Source organism: Ornithorhynchus anatinus, chromosome 3, assembly GCF_004115215.2.
Source record: "Ornithorhynchus anatinus isolate Pmale09 chromosome 3, mOrnAna1.pri.v4, whole genome shotgun sequence".
Lineage (NCBI taxonomy): Eukaryota > Metazoa > Chordata > Mammalia > Monotremata > Ornithorhynchidae > Ornithorhynchus > Ornithorhynchus anatinus.
The window spans coordinates 65,530,485-65,549,417 of record NC_041730.1 but is presented as its reverse complement, the minus strand read 5'-3'; the positions used below and the strand labels follow the sequence as shown (position 1 = coordinate 65,549,417).

The following is an 18,933-nucleotide window of genomic DNA, read 5'->3' as shown; positions in this document are numbered from 1 at the left end:
GTTATGGGTGAGCACCTATACTAGAGTAGGTAGTTGGGAGGTTTTTTTTGAGTGGTTATTCTATGAAGAGCGCTGTACTAAGTGCTTGAACGAGTATCGTCAGTGTTAGCAGAAGCATTCACTACTTTCAAGGAGTGTACAGTCTGGCTGAGGTGATAGATGCTAAAATACAGTCCTGATAGGGGGAAGTACCAAACAAAACAAAACATGGTTGTAGTCAATTTTGGGAGCCATGGACTGCCTTGGGATTACTGGGCTTTTGAACTCAACCTTCTCCGTGCTGTAGATGGGCATTACAGTGTGATCTGCAGAAGAAAAACAGAGAACCAGGGAGCCCATAAGGAAAGGAGGTGGCTATTGTACCTGAGGGGATTTGGAGTAGACCCACAGGGAGAGAGCCAATACAGTGCTGTGCACTCAGTAAGCACTCAAGAAATTCCACTGATTGATTGGAAAGTCCCAGAAGGTAAGGGGAATCTAAGCGCAGCCACTGAGAGGAGGGGAGGAGCCATAGAGAAGAAAAAAGAGGTCAACTGCTCCCCCAGACCATGGGTTTCTCAGCCAGGAGCCATGCTTGGGATAAGGACTCCTTTGAAACTAAACACACAGTCAGTGAGACCCCATACTGGAGATCAGCCTGGGCCTTTTCGCATCGTGTTCGTCAGGGATGGCCTTTTGGTCTCCAAAAGCCAACTGACCCAGAATGCAGTAGGTATCTAAAATCCCACTTCTTGGGACTGTTTTAAAATGGTATTTTTTTTTTATCTTTTCCAGTTCCGCACCTCTTTGTACTTGCTCATGGAGACCCTGAACGCCACCACTCCTCACTACGTACGCTGCATCAAACCCAATGACGAAAAGCTTCCGTTCCAGTAAGTGCTGGGCCCAGAGCATGGAGGCCACCGGCAGAGCTTCTGCCTCTCCCCCACCCTCCATCCTGCGTGTCACCCAGGGTCATTTAAGCAGGGCTGCAATGTCAGCCGCTCTCTTCCTCCGGAGGTGGAAGGGATGACAGATGGTCACTCTTTCTGCCCTCTGGTTTTTGGCTTGCTGCCCCAGCCCTCGTTGGCCACTCCACAGAGCTATCTGGCATTTGTAGTAACCCCTGGGTAACCTTTTCTGTTCCTGCATTGATTGCTTTCTAGATCAACTTGGGTCTTGCCCCTCACCCTGAATGAACCCCAGGTATCCACTGGCTGCTAGCTCTGGGGAGGGAAATTCTGCACTGGCCAGGACCTGGGGCAAAGGATCCCCTAGCAGAGTTTCAGTGAAAGCAGGGAGCCTTGACAGCAGAATGTTGATATTCAAGCAATCAATCATATTTATTCAGCCCTTGCTGAGTGCAGAGCACTGTACTAAGCACTAGGGAAACTACATTATGACAGAGTTGTTAGACACACTCCCTGCCCACAACAAGCTTATAGAATAGAGGAGGAAACAGCCATTAATACAAGTTGCTTCATTCATTCAGTGGTATTTATTGAGCGCTTACTGTGTGGAGAGCGATGCAGTAAGCGCTTGGAAGAGTTAATCAGGTTGAACACCATGTCTTCCCCACATGGGGCTCACAATCTAAGTAGGAGGGAGAACAGATATTTAATCCCCTTTTTACAACTGAGGATACTGAGGCACAGAGATGTAAAGTGACTTTCCCAACGTCATAATCAGCAGATAGTGAGGGAAGCATTACGAAAATGTCCCGGAAGGCACAAGCAAGCTCCTTGTCTCTCAGGGGTCTTCCCTCTTCCTCCAGCTTCTGCTGGAGAAGTGACTGCCTTATTACTTCACTATTTGACCCATTCTGGATCCCTAGAGTGCTTAGCCTCAGTGATCAATTGTTTCCCCATCACTGAGGTAATTACCTCAGGGATTCCTTTTTGTCAAGTGCCCTTCTTTCCGACCTCTCTGGTTGAAAGGTTCCACCTGGCTTCCTGGTGTAAAGCCTCTGGGGCGTGGAGTGCCAGAGACCATGAGCTTCTTTTGCTGGAAGGTGGAGGTTGAAGAGGAAGAAGGAGGGGAAACTTGCCTTCACTGCCCAGGAAATCAATTAAGCAGATTGTGACTTGTGATACAGTGCCAAGTTCTGAAACCAGGTGACTTCTCCCACTGTACTCAGCAGTCGTCATCTTCAGCAGAAAATGCACAGTTCAGCAGAAAAAAAAAGGAATTACATTTGAACACTAACCATGAGGTGGGGATAGGGGTAAAGACCTTTAGTGGGCTCTGAACTCAGCCTGAGAAAATAGCTGCCAACATAATAATAATAATCACTATGGTACTTATTAAGCACTTACTATGTGCTGAACACTATTCTAAGTGCTGGGATAGATAAAAGTTAATCAGGTTGGACATAATCCCTGTCCCACGTGGGGCTCACACTCTTCACCCCATTTTACAGATGAAGTAACTGAGACACAGAAAATTTAAGCAACTTGCCCAAGGTCACACAGCAGACATATGGCAGAGCTGGGATTAGAACCCGGGGCCTTCTGACTCCCAGGCCCGAATTCTGTCCACTGCTCCCACCCAGTCGATGAGCCAGGCCCCCAGCTCTCTGCTTCTTCCAGGAGTGCAGAGTTCAAGTGTGGAGATGCAGTGTCAGAAAGGAACTTTACAGCAAGGGGAGGGAAGATGAGAGAGTTGCCCTTTCCCCACTTGGCTCAGTCACTGAGGCTGTGGGGAAAAAGTCCTTCTGACCAGCCCAGCCCACATGCACAGTTCTGTCGGAGAGGACGTCGATGCATGGAAATATAAACGTTCTCCAGGATCCTCGGGATCTGGCAGATTCATGTTTGGGCAGAGATGATGATGCTAATCCCAAGCATCAGGATGTATACTCTTCTCTCTAGAAGGCTCTTCTGCTGTAAGACAAAGCTGCTGAGATTGAACATGTAATGGTTAGGAGTTCCAGTGCCTACACCCCTTCTTTGCCTCAGGGAATCCCATTTGGGCACACCCCAGGTGCTTTTTACCCTTTTTATACCTAGTGACCCTATGTGCTGCCTTAGGGTGAAACCTGGTATTCTATGGGTTCGACTCCCGGCTCTGCCACTGGTCAGCTGTGTGACTGTGGGCAAGTCACTTCACTGGGCCTCAGTTACCTCATCTGTAAAATGGGGATGAAGACTGTGAGCCTCACGTGGGACCACCTGATTACCCTGTATCTCCCCCACCGCTTAGAACAGTGCTCTGCACGTAGTAAGCGCTTAACAAATACCAAAATTATTAAGCAACACTGATTGGGGACCCCTTACTTTTTCTAACAAAGAGTGCTGTTTCCTCGCGGTAGTCATTTCAGCTAAGTAAATCCTCCTTTTTCCCAGCCCTATTCTTTTCCTTCCTCTTCCATAACATGCCTTTGGAGGAATGAGGACACGTAAATAAGAGAGTGACTCTGTTTAAAAGGTGGCACACAAGAACCAGGAATCGAATTTCAAGCAGTGTGAATCTGTATTCCCATGTGTGTGATTCCATTACCCTAACGGATCTCATCAGCCTAACTCTCTCTCTTTAATGGTGCTTTTTAAACAGTGCTCACCAACCATCCCAAAAAGTAGTTGACCCAAAACAGTCATTTTGGGTCGTTCTAAGCCAAGGACAGTGTCCAAATCCATTTATAGAAGACAAAGCCTCTGAGGTTTGAGCATTTAATGTCTGGGAGCTCCAGGTTCTACAGCTTTGTCTAAGTCTCATGGCATCCCAGCTAGATATACCCATGGTGCTTTTAACCCTGCTTATGCCTGGTGATCTTGTGTGCTTTTTACCCTTTTTATACCTAGTGACCCTATCTTGCTCCCTTAGAGACGGTGAAACCTGGTACTCTAAGCAACACTGATTGGGGACCCCTTACTTTTTCTAACAAAAAGTGCTGTTTCCTTGCAGTAGTCACTTCAGCTAGGTAAATCCTCCTTTTTCCCAGCCCTATTCTTTTCCTTAGAGAGGGTGACACCCGGAGTTATAAGCAACATTGGTTGGTCAGCAGAACAGGTCCCTGCAGGCTTCTTTAATGAGGCTAATTAGAATATGACTCTTTGGACATTGATAATTCGATAGGGGCAATCCAAACAAGGATTCCAAACAGTTCTGGTTAGAACAACCTGCCGGAGCGAGTGGTTCTGTCGGAATGTGAGTAATGGTGGAGGGTAGTTAGCCTCTGACCAGTAATCCTTTCTGTTTGCTGTAGTTAATAAAGAATTCATTTCCCTCCATGCAAATGAGCCAGCAGCCTGCCCCATGTCCTACCGGGCTTTAGTCCTGAGTCAACATCAATCTTGCAGATACCTGGGGTTGAAAGTAAACTCTGCTCTGTAAATTCCCAGCATGGAGGAAGGAAAGAATAAAGCCCATGTTTAACTCCAAGCTAGCTTTGCTGGCAGTTCTCCTGCCTGCATAGACAATCTACCCCCTTCACCAGCACCAATGTCCCCATCATTTCACACCTTATAAAATCCCTTGCATCCATTCTTCTTCCCTCCATGACTTCCAGCTTCTAACACTCACCCTCTGACAGCTCCTTCTCCTCCACCTTCAAATGCACCCACGCGTCTGCCCCCCACCCCTTGCTAAACAACATCCTCTCTTGACCCCAATGTACTTTTCAGAGATTAGCGTCCTCTTTTTTTTAAGGTATTGTAAAGCGCTTGCTATGTGCCATGTCCGAGTTGCAGGATAATCAGGTTGGATAAAGACCCTGTCCCACTTGGGGATCACAGTATAAGTAAAAGGGAGTAGGATTTAATCCCCATTTTACAGATGATGAAAATGAAGCACAGGAAAGTTAAATGATGTGCCCAAGGTAACAGAGAAGATGAGTGGTGGAGGCAGAATTGGAACCCTGGTCCGTACTCTTTTCATTAGGCCATCCTGCTTCCCTATTCCTGCCCAAGCTCCTCAAATGGGTTGCAACATCCGCTGACTCCATGTCCTCTCTTTCAACTCCCTCCTTGACCCTCTTCAATCCAACTTCCAACCCCTCTGCTCCATTGGAACTGTTCTTTCAGCAGTCAACAGTGAACTCTTCACCAAATAGAATTAACTAAACATCATTTTGCATGTCTCCTAACTCTCCTCAAACTATTTCCAGTGGTTGCCCATTCCTCTCCTCACCAAGCAGTAGCTACTTACCATTGACTTTAGGGCATTCAGTCAACTTTGTCTCCCTGCTACTTATCCCCTTTCCTCTCCCATTCCACCCCAGCTCTCCGGCTTTGCTTATTTAAAGGAACCTATTTTCTGTGTCTCCTCCTCGTCTCTCTTGCCACTGACATCTTGCTCAAGCAGTCCCTTCTGCCTGGTGTTTCATACCCAATAAACCACGAATCTCCCTATCTTCAAGGCCCTTCTGAAATCACATCACCAGAGAGATTTTCATCATCTTCTCACTCTATATCTAAACCTACTGCCACTTCAGAGCAAGCCCTTCCTCTCCACCTCTCCCCCCACCCTCCAATAGTTCTAAATATCTTACTTTTTTATGGTGTCTGTGCCAGGCACTGTACTAAGCATTAAGGCACTATAATTTATTTTAGTGTCTGTCTTCCCTGCTAGTTTGTACATTCCTTGACTGCAGGGATCATACCTACTAATTCTGTTGTAGTCTCCCAAGCACTTATTTACTTATTGCTCTGTTCACAGTAGGCATTCGAATACCACTGATTGACTAATTTTTGTTGGTAACCTACCAGCCTACTCAATTGTCACAAGTCTTTCTCACATTATTATAGACTTGATTCATCTGATCGTATTGAGCAGTGGTAATTAGCTTAAAGTTCGATACTAGCAATTTATACCTTTATTAACACTCTTACAAGCTTCCAGTCTCATTTCTTTCCAGTTTTGCCTACTTTCAGGCCCTGAACCTGGGTGTGCATGCTAGTTGGTTTGTTTTTTTTTAAGTAGTATTTGTTAAGCACTTACTGCGTGGAGAAGCAACATGGCTTAGTGGCTAGAGCATGGACCTGGGAGTCTGAAGGTCATGTGTTCTAACCCCTGCCCTGCCACATGTCTGCTGTGTGATCTTGGGCAAGTCACTTCATTTCTCTCAACCTCAGTTTCCATATTTGTAAAATGGGGATTAAGAGTTTGAGCCTTCTGTGGGACAGGGACTGTGTCTAACCTAACTTGAATCTACCCCAGTGCTTAACACAGTGTTTGGCATACAGTAAGTGCTTAACAAGTATCATAATTATTATTATTATGTATCAGACATTGTTCTATGTCCCACATGGGGCTCACAGACTTAGTCCCCATTTTCCAGATGAGGTAACTGAGGCACAGAGAAGCAAAGTGATTTACCCAAGGTCACACAGCAGACAAATGGCCTGTGCTCTATCCATTAGGCAACACTGCTTGGGTTCTCCCCTCAGAATGTGTGAAGAGTTTTCACTGAAGCTGTGGTGTCTGCAGGAGTTCATATCCCCAAATGTTGTTTTCCAGCTTTGATCCCAAGAGAGCAGTTCAGCAACTAAGAGCCTGCGGAGTATTGGAGACTATCCGAATCAGTGCAGCAGGATACCCATCAAGGTAATGTTTTGCTACGTGCGGCTCACCTGATAACCCCTGGAGCGTCTTGTCTTTCACAGGGGCTGGGCTCCCCATCTCCCAGCTCTCCCGTGGCTCCAAAAGGGTGAAAGGCAAAGCAACCCCTTGTTCTGCATTCAGTCTATTCACCACTAACAGCTCACTTGGCATTTCCCTGCTGTCATTGAGGAATAGGTTCAAATGCTAAGATTAATTAGCTAAGAACAGCAAGTGGTTCAAGAGTTCCCAAATTGTGTGCCTGGAAAGGCGGAAGCTGAGGGAAATATGAGTTTGGATTTGGCTTCAAAAGAAGATGAGCCAATAATAGCAAACTTTATCTGAGCGGCGTTTCAAAATCCAAAATGGGAGCAGCCCATTCTTCAGGGCGACAGGCAAGAGTTGCTTTCTCTTCCTCCCACCCCTGCCCCTACCTGCTAAAACAGTCAGTCAATCATATTTTTTGACCACCTACAGTATGCAGAGCACTGTGCTAAGCTTCTGAGAGACAGTATAACAGAGCTGGTACAAACATTTCTTGCCCACAACGAGTTTAGCATCTAGAAGGGGAGACAACTATTAAATAAATTACTGATATGTACATAAGTGCTGAGGGGCTGGGGACTGAGGGATGGGTGAATAAAGGGTACAGAGCCATGTGCAGGGTTGGCGCAGAAGGGAGTGGAAGAAGAGGAGAGAAGAAGAAGAAGGGAAAAGAGGGCTTAATCAGGGAAAATCTCTTGGAGATGTGCCTTCAATAAGGATTTGAAGGCTTAGAAGCAGCATTGCCTAGTGGTTAGAGAACAGGCCTGGCAGTTAAAAGGACCTGGCTTCTAATCCCAGCTCAGCCACTTGACTGCAGCATGACCTTGGGCAGGTCTTTTAATTTCTCTGAGCCCCTATTACCTCATCTGTTAAATTGGGATTAAGACAGTGAGCCCCATGTGGGACAAGGACTGTATCCAACCTGATTAGCTTGATCTACCTCAGTACTTAATACAGTGCCTGGCACATAAAAAGTGCTTAACAAGTGCCGTTAAAAACATGAAAAAAAGAAAAGGTGGGGAGAGTGATCACCTGTCAGAAATGAAGAGGGAAGGTGTTCCAGGCCAGAGGCTTGGGCAGAGAGCATTTGAGCATCTTCTCCTCCCTTCTCTCCTTCTACTGCCCATCCCACACGCTCCACTCCTCTGCTGCTCACCTCCTCACCGTCCCCTGTTCATGCCTATCCCACCGTCGACCTCTGGCCCATGTCCTACTGCTGTCTTGGAATGCCCTCCCTCCTCACCTCCACCAAACTAACTCTCTTCCTCTCTTTAAAGCCCTACTGAGAGCTCACCTCCTCCAAGAGGCCTTCCCAGACTGTTTCCCCTTTTCCCTCTGCTCCCCCTTCACCTCCCCTCAGCTAAGCCTCCTTTCCCTCTGCTCCTCCCCCCTCCCTTTCCCTCCCCCCTCCCTTCCCCTCCCTTCAGAACTGTGCTCAGTTGTATATATTTTTATTCCCTATTTATTTTGTTAATGAGGTGTACATTCCCTTGATTCTATTTATCATGTTTATGTTGTTTTGTTTTTGTCCATCTGTCTTCCCCATTAGACTGTAAGCCCGTCATTGGGCAGGGATAGTCTCTATCTGTTGCCAAATTGTATATTCCAAGCACTTAGTACAGTGTTCTGCACATAGTAAGCGCTCAATAAATACTATTGAATTGAAAATTTGAGCATACATATGCCCAGTGTTATCAATTGGACTCCAGGGCTTAGAGGTGGAGCTAATTGTTCTGCTGTAACCAGAGGACTCTTCTACTTCATGAAAGGCTGCTAAATGACTTGCAGCTGTTACTCGGTATCTTCTCAGTAGCATCCGGCACTAAACATTTCATTCAGAAAATTCCAAGAAGGCTGTCATTTCGGTCATTCTGTTCTCATTGGTGAGATGATGAGGCCCATCCATAACTCCTTTTCTCATCACCTAAATCTGACTGTTCTGGCAGTCAGTCAGATCTCAGGTCTCCCTAAAATCTTCCCTGCTCCCTCTTCCACTCTCCCATCTTTCCCAGCAGTATCTTAAGAGGACATTCCTCCCCTCCTCCTCTTACATTCTACCCCCTCCACCTATGCTTCTGACACCATCCCTCCTCATCTTATAAAAAAAAAAAAGGTCTCCTCCTCCCTCTTTCCCTCCCTGACTGCCATCTTCAACTGCTCACTTTCCAAGGGATCCCTTCCAACTACTTTCAAACAATCCAGTGTTTCCTTATCCTTAAAATACCCACTTGACTCCATGGCACCCTCCAGTTATTGCCCCACCTCTCTTCTATCATTCCTGGAAACCGGCATGGTCTAGTGGAAAGAACACGTGCCTGAAAGTCAGAGGAACTGAAGCCTAATCCCAGCTCTGCCACATACCGGCTGTGTGACCTTGGGCAATTCATGTAACTTCTCTGTTCCTCCATTCCTTCATCTGCAAAATGGGGATTCCATGCCTGTTCTTCCCCCTTAGACTGTGAGCCCCATGTGAGATCTTATTATCTTGTATCTACCCCATCACTTAGTACAGTGCTTGATACATGATAAGCACTTAATACTATTATTATTATTATTAATGCTATTATGATTCCTCTCCAAACCCTTGAATATGTTATCTACACTCACTGCTTCCACTTCCTCTCCTCCAACTACTTGACTCTCTGCAGTCTGGCTTCTTCACCCTTCACTCCATGGAAAATGCTCTCTCCAAGATCACCAGTGGTTTCCTTCTTGCCAAATCCAATAACCTCTACTCCATCCTAATCATCCTCAACTTCTCTGCTACCGTTGACACTGTGGACCCTCTTCTCCTGGAAACATTATCTAACCTCGGCTTCACCAACACCAACTCTCCTAGTTGTCTTATCTTGTCTGAATGTTCATTCTCAGTTTCTTTCACAGGCTCCTCCTCTGTCTCCCACCTGCTAACTATGGGGGTCCTTCGGGACTCAGGTGCAGGTCCTCTTCTGTTCTCCACTTATGCCCACTCCTTTAGAGAACTCTTTCACTCCCACGGCTTCAACTACCAACTCTGCTCAGTTGATTCCCCAATATACCTCTCCAGGCAAGTTCTTCAAAAGCACAACTATCTTGAGTAGGTTCGGAAAAGGAATAGGGTTTTCCTGGACAAAACAACATTATCAAGACTTTAGACTTGGGCCAAGAGGAATTTTGTTCTTGGAATTGATATATTAGAGTACATTTGAATTTTCAAGAAAATATATCATTAAGGAACACAGAAAATAGAGTCCAGTGACTATAAGCAAAGCACAGAGAGAAAGAAAGTGTTTGGGGGAGGGAAGAGGGGGAGAAGTGTCCTTTTTGTGGGGTGTATCCACCCAGATCCTCTGTACTATACAAATAGAGAGTTTGTCCTTTGCTCATCTGTTCCACTAGTTTTCAGAGCCTTTGATGGTGTTTTCATTCTGCTTCTGAGTGTCCAGATCACACTCAAGTGGGAAAACCTTGTGGATAGAACATGGGCCTGGGAGTCAGAAGGACCTGAGTTCTAATGCCAGCTTTGCCACTTTCCTGCTGTATAACCTTGGGCAAATCATTTAACTTCTCTGTGCCTCAGTTATCTCATCTGTAAAATGGAGATTAAGATTGTAAGCCCCATGTGGGACATGGACTGTTTTTGACTTGATTATCTTGTAATTACCCCAGCTCTTAGTACAGTGCAGAAGCACTTAGCAAATACCATTAAAAAAGATTTTAAAAAGATAACATCATCTCAACTCAGTCAGGGCAGACATTAGGCCTTGCAGTATATAGTTTCCAGATGTGTTGTGGGGGCTGAGTCCCGAGAAAGAGGACACATCGCTGAGGAGCCTGCAGACTCTGATTCTAGTACCAGACAGTGCCCAAACTCTAGACTGTAAGCTTGTTATGGGCAGGGAATGAGTCTATTTACTGTTGTATTGTACTCTCCCAAGTGCTTAGTCCAGTGCTCTGCACAGAGTAAGCGCTCAATAAATATGATTGAATGAATGAATGAAACTGACCCATGGGGGAAGGTTGGCCTCTAACCTCCTGGACTCAGCTTTCTCCTCCCTAAAATGGAAGTATCTGCCCCCCTGCACATATCGCCCAAGCAATCAGTCTTTACAGCTGACAGTGTGACATCTGCCTCTCTGTACATTCCTACAGAAGCATCCGACTAGGGAGGGAAGTGTTCCATCTACCTGAAGAGAATTCCATCTGCCAAGTTGCCCAGAAGTCCACCGGACCCTTCTGGAGTGTTCTGATGAATAATCTTCTCCTTCCACTTAACTCGTCCTACTCTCCCTGATTATTTCATAGGCAGCTGTCTGGCACTTCTCTAAAAACCAATCAAACAGGCACCTGGGCTTTTTTAGTATATATTTTTAGTGGTCACATGCTGTGGGGAAATGGTGGAAGAAGAGATTACAAATCCAGTTTTCAGAAAGTCATTTTGCAGTGGCCATAAAACTTCCTTCCAGAGAAAGGGAAGCCACTGACTTGCGCCTCACCTGTCCCCTTTACCTGGAGTTTGACTTTCAGATCCATTGACTCCTGGCGAGGCTGTAGGAGGAGAAAACCCTGTACAGATTTTAAGGAGCTGCACCAGGACAGCTGATTCCCCTTGCCAGACAGAGCACAGGAAGCATGGCTACGCTCTCATGGGTTTTCCCCAAGCCAGCTTCATGTGTCTCCACAGCTAGAAGATTTGGTCCTATTCAAAGTCCCTGCCCAAAATAATAATAATAATAATAACTGTGGTATTTGTTCAGCACTTACTATATTCCAGGTACTGTACTAAATTCTGGGGTGGATACAAGCAAATTGGTTTGGACCCAATCCATGTCCCACATGGGGCTCACAGTCTTAATCCCCATATTACATACATTTGAGGTAACTGAAGCACACAGAAGTGAAGTGACTTGCCCAAGGTCACACAGTAGTCAAGTGGCAGAGTTGGGATTAGAACCCCGATCCTTCTGACTCCCACTAGGAGCTCTACTCACTAGGCCATGAGGGAATCAAACAGAATTAATCTGGCAGAAATCAGCTTAAGAGAGCCTGACCTATAATGCAATGAAATTGCTTTTAAGCAAGCTCAGACTGATAGCTGTCTAAACAAGTCCTATTTTCAAAGGAAAAGGAGGCAGAAGAGAAGATTGGAACTTTGCTGTTTGGGGAACTAAACCTATCTTCCTGCATCCCTTCCCCTCTAAGTGCTCCATTTTGCTTTGAAAAGCTCAAAGCCTCAAATATATGCTGGGGAGAGATGTCTCCAGTTGCCTTTTGATTTAGTTAACTGCTGGGCTGGGAAAGGGACAGATCTAGTCAGCTGGGGAGATAGAGGCAAAAAAAAAAGGGGTGAGGTGGCTGGGCTAAGCTATCTAATGCTATTTTGGTACCATATTCCCCTAAGCCTGCTTTTTAAAATACATCAGGGAACTCATATAACTGGTAGTTCTTTCCCAGATTGATCTATCAGCCTGTTTTGATCCTGGGGTGAAACAGTACTTTCAACTACTAGCTGATATAAGGTGAAAATGTTATCATTCAGTGTGAATGCTCTAAAGTCATTAAGAAATATGTTCATTATCATGTACATTAAGCACTGTGATAAATGCACTGTCTTATGGATGTCGAAAGTCCATCCATCACTGAGCTTTATGTTCACTGTCCCGAAGATGTCTCTCAACTATAATTTGTCTTTCTCTTTAGGAGCTCAGTGATGGGATGGGTGTATGGTAGGCAATGTAAAAAAAGATGCAGACTGCTCAAGCTACTAAAAAAAAGCTGGCTTTGAGGATTTGGGGTTGTGTTGACTTTGTTGAAAATTCCTTCCTTCATACTTTCTTAAATCCCCCACTCTTTCTACTGTGTTTTCCTTTACTTCAGAACTCCTGGCAGTGCTTTGTGCAAAGCGTTGCCCTAATGCAATTGATTCTCAATTGTTAGTCCTCTCTGTGGATGATCCATGAAAGATTGTCACCAGCTGTGAGCCTACACATCCTCCCACTTTCCCCCACATGGTGGTACCCACACTTTGCTATTGGCAGAGGCCCAGACTACTTCTCTTATTATAAATTATCTGTTGCATGTAACTGGTGTCCACTACTTACTTCCATTTCCATGGCTAATAGAGTACTAACTGATGGTTTATAGATGGGTTATAGAGAAGTAGCATGGCCTAGTGGAAAGAGCCCAGGCCTGAGAGTCAAAACCCCTACATTCTAAACCCAGGTCTACCACTTGTCTGCTGTGTGTGTCCTTGGGAAAGACACTTAACTTCTCTGTGCCTCAGTTAGTTCATCAGTAAAATGGGAATTAACTTCAGAGCCCGACATGGGACTGAGACTGTGTCCAACCTGATTATTTTGTATTCACTCCAGCAGTTAGTACAGAACCTGGCACATAGTAAACCCTTAACATATACCATTTAAAAAAAGAGAGTAAAGATCTGATAATCACAGGGCTAGGAAGAGGTCATTTAATCCATTCCCCTTCATTCAGTTAGAATTGCAGCCTGTGGCTAAAGCCCATCAGTTTTTCCGCCACAACATTTCCAGGATCCACCCTTTCCTCTCCATTTAAGCAAGCCTAGTTATAGAGCTTTCTGGTCTAGTCTTAGAAACCCCCCAAGAAAGACAGGACTATCTCACAGCCTCCAGATCTGAGAAATCCTTTGTAAAGCAGAACCTAAATTCCTCCTGCTCCTTTTTAAAAATATGTTAAGTGCTTTTATTTTCTTTCCAAAACCTTCTTCATGTCACTTTTCTCTCATTTACTGATGAGGAAACTGGCACCCAGAGAGATTAAGTGACTTGCTCAAGGTCACACAGCAGAGCAGTAGCAGAGCCAGGGCTGGATCCTGGGTCTCCTGGCTCCCAGTCTTGTGCCCTTTCTACTAGACCTCACTCCCTTCTTTCCAGGCTTAAAACCATCCTCAGCCATGCCCAGCATCCTGATATCTAACTGCCAGTTTTTCACACCTTGATCCCCTTGGGCTCATGATCCCTCATTTACTGCTCCAGTTCTTATCTTGTTTTTCACTCGAAAGGATCACTGAGGCCTGCAGTCTCCCACTTCTTTGTTACCCTGCTCAGATAGTTTTGTTACCCTCTTCAGAAGGATGGGCTATGGTGAGGTTTCATGCCTCCTCTTTCTGGTTTCTCCTGACACAGCTTTAAGAACACACTGCTGGAAAGCAGGTTATGGACTGCAAGCTCCTCCACTAGACTGTAAGCTCCTTGAGGGCAGGGATCATATCTACTTACTGTATTGTGTCCAAATACACTTAATTGATGGATTGATAATAGAGTATTGACTTGTAAGCTGATCTATAGCATCGACCCCCCTGCAGAAAGCTCAGTGTGGGCAGGGAAAGTATCTACCAACTCCGTTGTATTGTACTCTTCCAACTGCTTGATACAGTGCTCTGCACAAGGTAAGCATTCAATAAATAACATTGATTGATCTCAAGAGACTTTTAGGACACCTCAAAACCACTAAAATGGGCTTTGAGTCACAAGAGCTCTGCATTTTCCCAGTGTCGGGACTGCATAAATTCTGGCACAAACTCCAGCTCAGATCTTGAGGAGCATTGTGAGTTCCCCTTTGTTCCGCTGTGGTCTCCCGTTGCCAGACATTAGAAGGTCTGTTGTTTCACTTTAAAGGCTTGATTCTTCAACATTTGGCTCCCACTTGTGGAGTTGGCAGCCGCTGTTGCTCAGTGCCCTTTGGCAGGCAATGCCAGCCGCTCGACTTTCCAGGCATCAAACATTCCTATCTGAATTGTGGCATGGGTCCTTGTGAATGGAGCCATTTCTCCTATTGTTCCTGTCATTCTACCCTAGTCCCTCTGCAGAAACCTGAACTATAAAAGCAGTGTGACATTGTCTTTAGGTGGAAATGTTGAATGTATCCCTCCCCCTACATTTGCTCCTACTCTTTCAGTCCCTTTGTTCTGTGAAATTGTTTCCTCCTTCATCTGCTAGGGAATTGCTCTGGGGCCAGGAACCACTGGCAGACTGAGGCATCACCTGAGCACTGTTTAAATAACCAAAAGCAAATTTGTTCCCATTACGGCACAGTGAATGGGAGATAAATATCCTTTTCTGGGAGGCTAAGATGGTCTTAAGTGCTTAGTAAAGTGTTCTGCGTACAGTAAATGCTCAATAAATATGATTGAATGAATGGTCTTGAGCATGGAGGGCTAGGAGTGGACCTTCTCTCCCCAGGAAAGGTTGCAAGGCCACTTCGCAGCCCACTATTCAATCAGTGAGAAGTAGTTTGGCCTAGTGGAAAGAATACAGACCTGAGAGTTGAGGACCTGGGTTCTAATCCCGGCTCCACCACTTGGGCAAATCATTTAACTTCTCTGTGCTGCAATTACCTCATCTGTAAAATAGGGATTAAGACTTTGATCCCTCTGAGGGACAGGAGCTGTACCTGACTTGATCATCTAGAATCTACCCCAGAACTTAATACAGTGCCTGGCACATGGTAACAATTATTATTACAGTGACTGGCATATAATAAGCACTTAACAGGTACCATAAAAAGGATAAGAACAGCAGGGAAGGTCTAACTTTAAAAAACAACCTCTTCCCATTTTCTCAGTTGGTCCAACGTGGTTGGTATCAAAAAATAAAATATCCTAAATACCAGTACATACAACTACCCTATCTGCTGAAGTTCCGAGAGGGTTTCTTTAGATCTTCAACTTTATAGAGAGCAATATCCTTGTGGGCAGAGAGGTGAGTCTCCAGCATCTAAGAGAGTAAAGTCCAAAACTACCACTTGCCGCAGAAAATCTTAGGTGCCCGGTATCTATATCCCGTGAAGCTAAACCTCTTTAAAATTATGTGGCCCGACCCTGTTCTGGGTTGATTCGGACCTGGTGAAGTCAAGTCATCTCGAACCCTGAACCAGAGACTCTCTCGCACAGCAAACTGCTACAGGAAGACTTGGAAGGCTTTTAGGATCCATCCAGGCGAGAACCACTTTGAATGATTTTGGCTTCCAGACTGTATGGAAATTGTTAAAGATTTATTTTGGTTGCTGGACTGATGGGTCTGCAGGAAGAAGGGTTTATTCATGCCACAAAACAGCCTGCAAAAACTCAACAAAACATCCTTTGAAGGAGAAAAATAATTGGAAATAATGTTTACATCAAAATGGCTCGGATGTATTAATCATTAAAGAGCTATTGTTCCGATGTGTGCTGAGTAAGAAAGATTTAGAAGCCAGGCAAAACAGCTCCCTGGATCAAGAATGAATGAACCCAAGGGGTTTTTTTCTTACCAAAATGAAGTGCTGGAAAAGTTGATTCCACACTCTGATTCCACATCACAGGAACCGGGAGAAAAGAGTGTCAGAATAGCTGTTTGGTGACATGAGGAGGTTGGCCCTTGATAGGCTCTTTCCTCTGTCTTCACTTGGCTGTCATGTTGTTGAGTAATGGCTTTTATTGAGCATCTGCTGGCGATTGTCAAGCTTTAATGGCACACCTCCCCCACTCCTAATTCAGTTGCTATCCTACAGAACACCAAAAGCCTGACTTTAGACCTAGTGAAATCTAGCTTCAAACACTGTGCTATAGTGACAAACAAATGACAGAACCCAGCAAACTATCCTAGTATGTGGCAACCACAGGAGAGGGTTTTTATGTTTTTGTTATTTTTTATGATATTAAGCGGTCACTACGTGCCAGGCACTATACTAAGCGCTGGGGTAGATAGAAGCTAATCAAGTTGGACAGAATGTCTCACATGGAGCTCAAAGCCTTAATCTCCATTTTATAGATGAGGTAACTGAGGCTCAGAGAAGTTAAGTGACTTCCCCAAGGTCAAACAGCTGAGGAGTGGTGGATCCGGGATTAGAACTCAGGTCCTCCTGACTCCCAGGCCCATTTTCTATCCACTAAGCCACACTGCTTGTCTAGGAGAGGAGAGTCAGGATGGACTGAGGGCTGTAGAGAAGCGGAGTGGCCTAATGAAGAGAGCATGGGCCTGGGAGTCAGATGAACCTGGGTTCCAATCCCAGCTGTGCCACCTGTCTGCTGCGTAATCATGGGCAAATCACTTCACTTCTCTGGACCTCAGTTATCTCATCTGTAAAATGGGGATTAAGACTGAGCCCCATATGGAACATGGGCTGTATCCAACCTGATTAGCTTTTATCTACTCTTAGAACCGCGACTGATACATTGGAAGCACTTAACAAATACCATTGTAAAGAAAAAGTGGAAAAGAGACACACTGGGCTTGCACGCTGCAGTTTGCTCTCCCTGGTCTATGTAGGGTGTAATCTATTTTACATAGAGAGCTCGGAACACGAAGTTGAAATTGGAATCTTTTTCAAGCTGTGTTTCCTGAGATAATGGGGTCTCTAAGACTTCGGGACCAAGAGCCAGCACAGAAGAATGGGGTAATGGGTAGATCATGGGCCTGGGAGTCAGAAGGTCATGAGTTCTAATACCGGCTCTGCCACTTGTCTGCAGTGTGACCTTGGGCAAGTCACTTCACTTTTCTGGGTCTCAGTTCCCTCATCCGTAAAAATGGGGATTGAGACTGTGAGCTCCATGTGGGACAGGAACTGTGTCCAACCCGATTTGCCTATATTCACCCCAGTGCGTAGTATAGTGCCTGGCACATAGTAAGTGCTTAACAAATGCCTTTATTATTATTATTATTTAGAATAGATTATAGTGCCAGCAGCTCTCACCATGCCACTCATGTGCCCTTGTCACTGCCAGACAGGTTTTCATTGGGGCACGTAGTATACTAAGTTGTATTTGTACGTTTTAATTAAGCACTGATGCACGTTTCAAAAGCAAACTTATAAAGAATTATATAGCACTTTTCTGTGTAAAGAGACTGCATTTTGTCAAACCTGGTACATACCAGTGCTGGCCAGCTCAGCTCTGGAGTATGAAATTAGTCAAATGCTAGTTCTCCTTCAGTGCTTGAGGAGTTTGCTCCTCTTTTCCTTGTCATTACACAGGCCTGAATTAATTAAAGCAGGCCTTGGCTGGGTTAGAAACTTTAGTTGCTTCTATTTAAATCTCTTTCTGAGAGGTCTATAAGTTAGCAAGGTTAATTTGCAGCAGAACTAAAATTTGGCAGGAAAGGAACCAATCTCCCCAATCCAGTCTGGCTGCCGTAAATCTAATGCCAGTGGCAAGGAGATACCTCTCCCTAGTTGGAAAATGGAGCTTTGGCAATCGGAATGATCATCGGACCACGTTTGGATCACTGCGGCCCAGAGTCCGGGCCACCCACTCAGCTGGGAGAAGTGTCCCTTGTTCCATGACCAGAAGCTTTGTTGATACCCATAGCCAGTCATGTGAGAAACAATTCAACAAAACCTTATAACCCTGGAGACCCAGGAGAGGAAGTATTGCCCAGGGAAAGAGAAATTAACAACTGCCGAGTCGGCCCACTCCTTTCCCAAAAAACCCTATTCCAGAGCTGCATAAGCTTTATTTTTATTTCTGCCTCTGGGCGCCATAATAGTTTAAAGAAGCAAATGACCGGGAGCTGGCTCTGAGCTTTGGCGAGAACCGCAATTTGGCTAGTTACTATAAGAGTCAGGATGTTTTAACACAGACCCCTAGTGCATTCCTTGATGGTGTTTGCTTTCCTTTCAGGTGGGCCTACCATGACTTCTTCAACAGGTACAGAGTGCTCATCAAGAAGAGGGATCTCTCTAAGACTGATAAAAAGGAGATCTGCAAAATGGTCCTGGAAAGCCTCATAAAGGTGAGCAAAGGAGAACAGTCATTCATTCAATTCAGTTGCATTTATTGAGCACTTACTGTGTGCAGAGCACTGTATTAAGTGCTTGGAAGCATATACTCCAACAATAAACAGACACATTACCTTCCCACAAAGAGCTTATTGTGTAGAGAACAGAAAGCTAGGGACACTAGCTGATCAGGGAAACCCTCTGGAACATGATATGCAGGAGTAATCTGGATTTGCAGATTTTCCTGGGTTTGAAGGTCATGTTCTTGGTGCTGTTGGTATGCGTGTGTTGTGGGCTTGGGGGTGTCTGAAAAAACCCATATGATTGTCATTATTTGTACTTATGTTTGTTGAGTCCTTTCTTTGTTTATAGCAACCTATGAGGTACTTGGGAATATACACAAACCATATAAATGGAAAATAGCTGTTGCAATAGTCATGGTCTACAAGGAGCTTCCACTCTAGAGGAGGGGCAAAGACAAATACAGAAAAAAAGAATGATTAAACATCAAACTAACTCTTTTTCCCTTTCCCTCCCCTAGCCCAGAACAGCAAAGTATACTCAGTATTTGTATCTCCTGAGACTCCATTCTTGCTTCATGCCTTCCATCCTTTGACAGCTCCCTCAGAGGAGCAGAGCTCAAGCTTTATGATGGTGAGGGAC

The 18,933-nt window shown here is 45.1% G+C and overlaps 1 protein-coding gene across 3 annotated transcripts in view; it reads left to right on the top strand.

The window, feature by feature from the left end:
* Positions 1–18,933, top strand: part of MYO5B (myosin VB) — a 360,820-nt gene that overhangs the window by 246,136 nt on the left and 95,751 nt on the right. For all 3 annotated transcript variants that reach the window (XM_039911492.1, XM_029060231.2, XM_029060229.2), the window contains exons 16-18: positions 775–872; positions 6,436–6,522; positions 18,173–18,284. In XM_039911492.1, the coding sequence (XP_039767426.1) occupies positions 775–872; positions 6,436–6,522; positions 18,173–18,284 (297 nt within the window). The remainder of the gene's footprint in view (positions 1–774; positions 873–6,435; positions 6,523–18,172; positions 18,285–18,933) is intronic.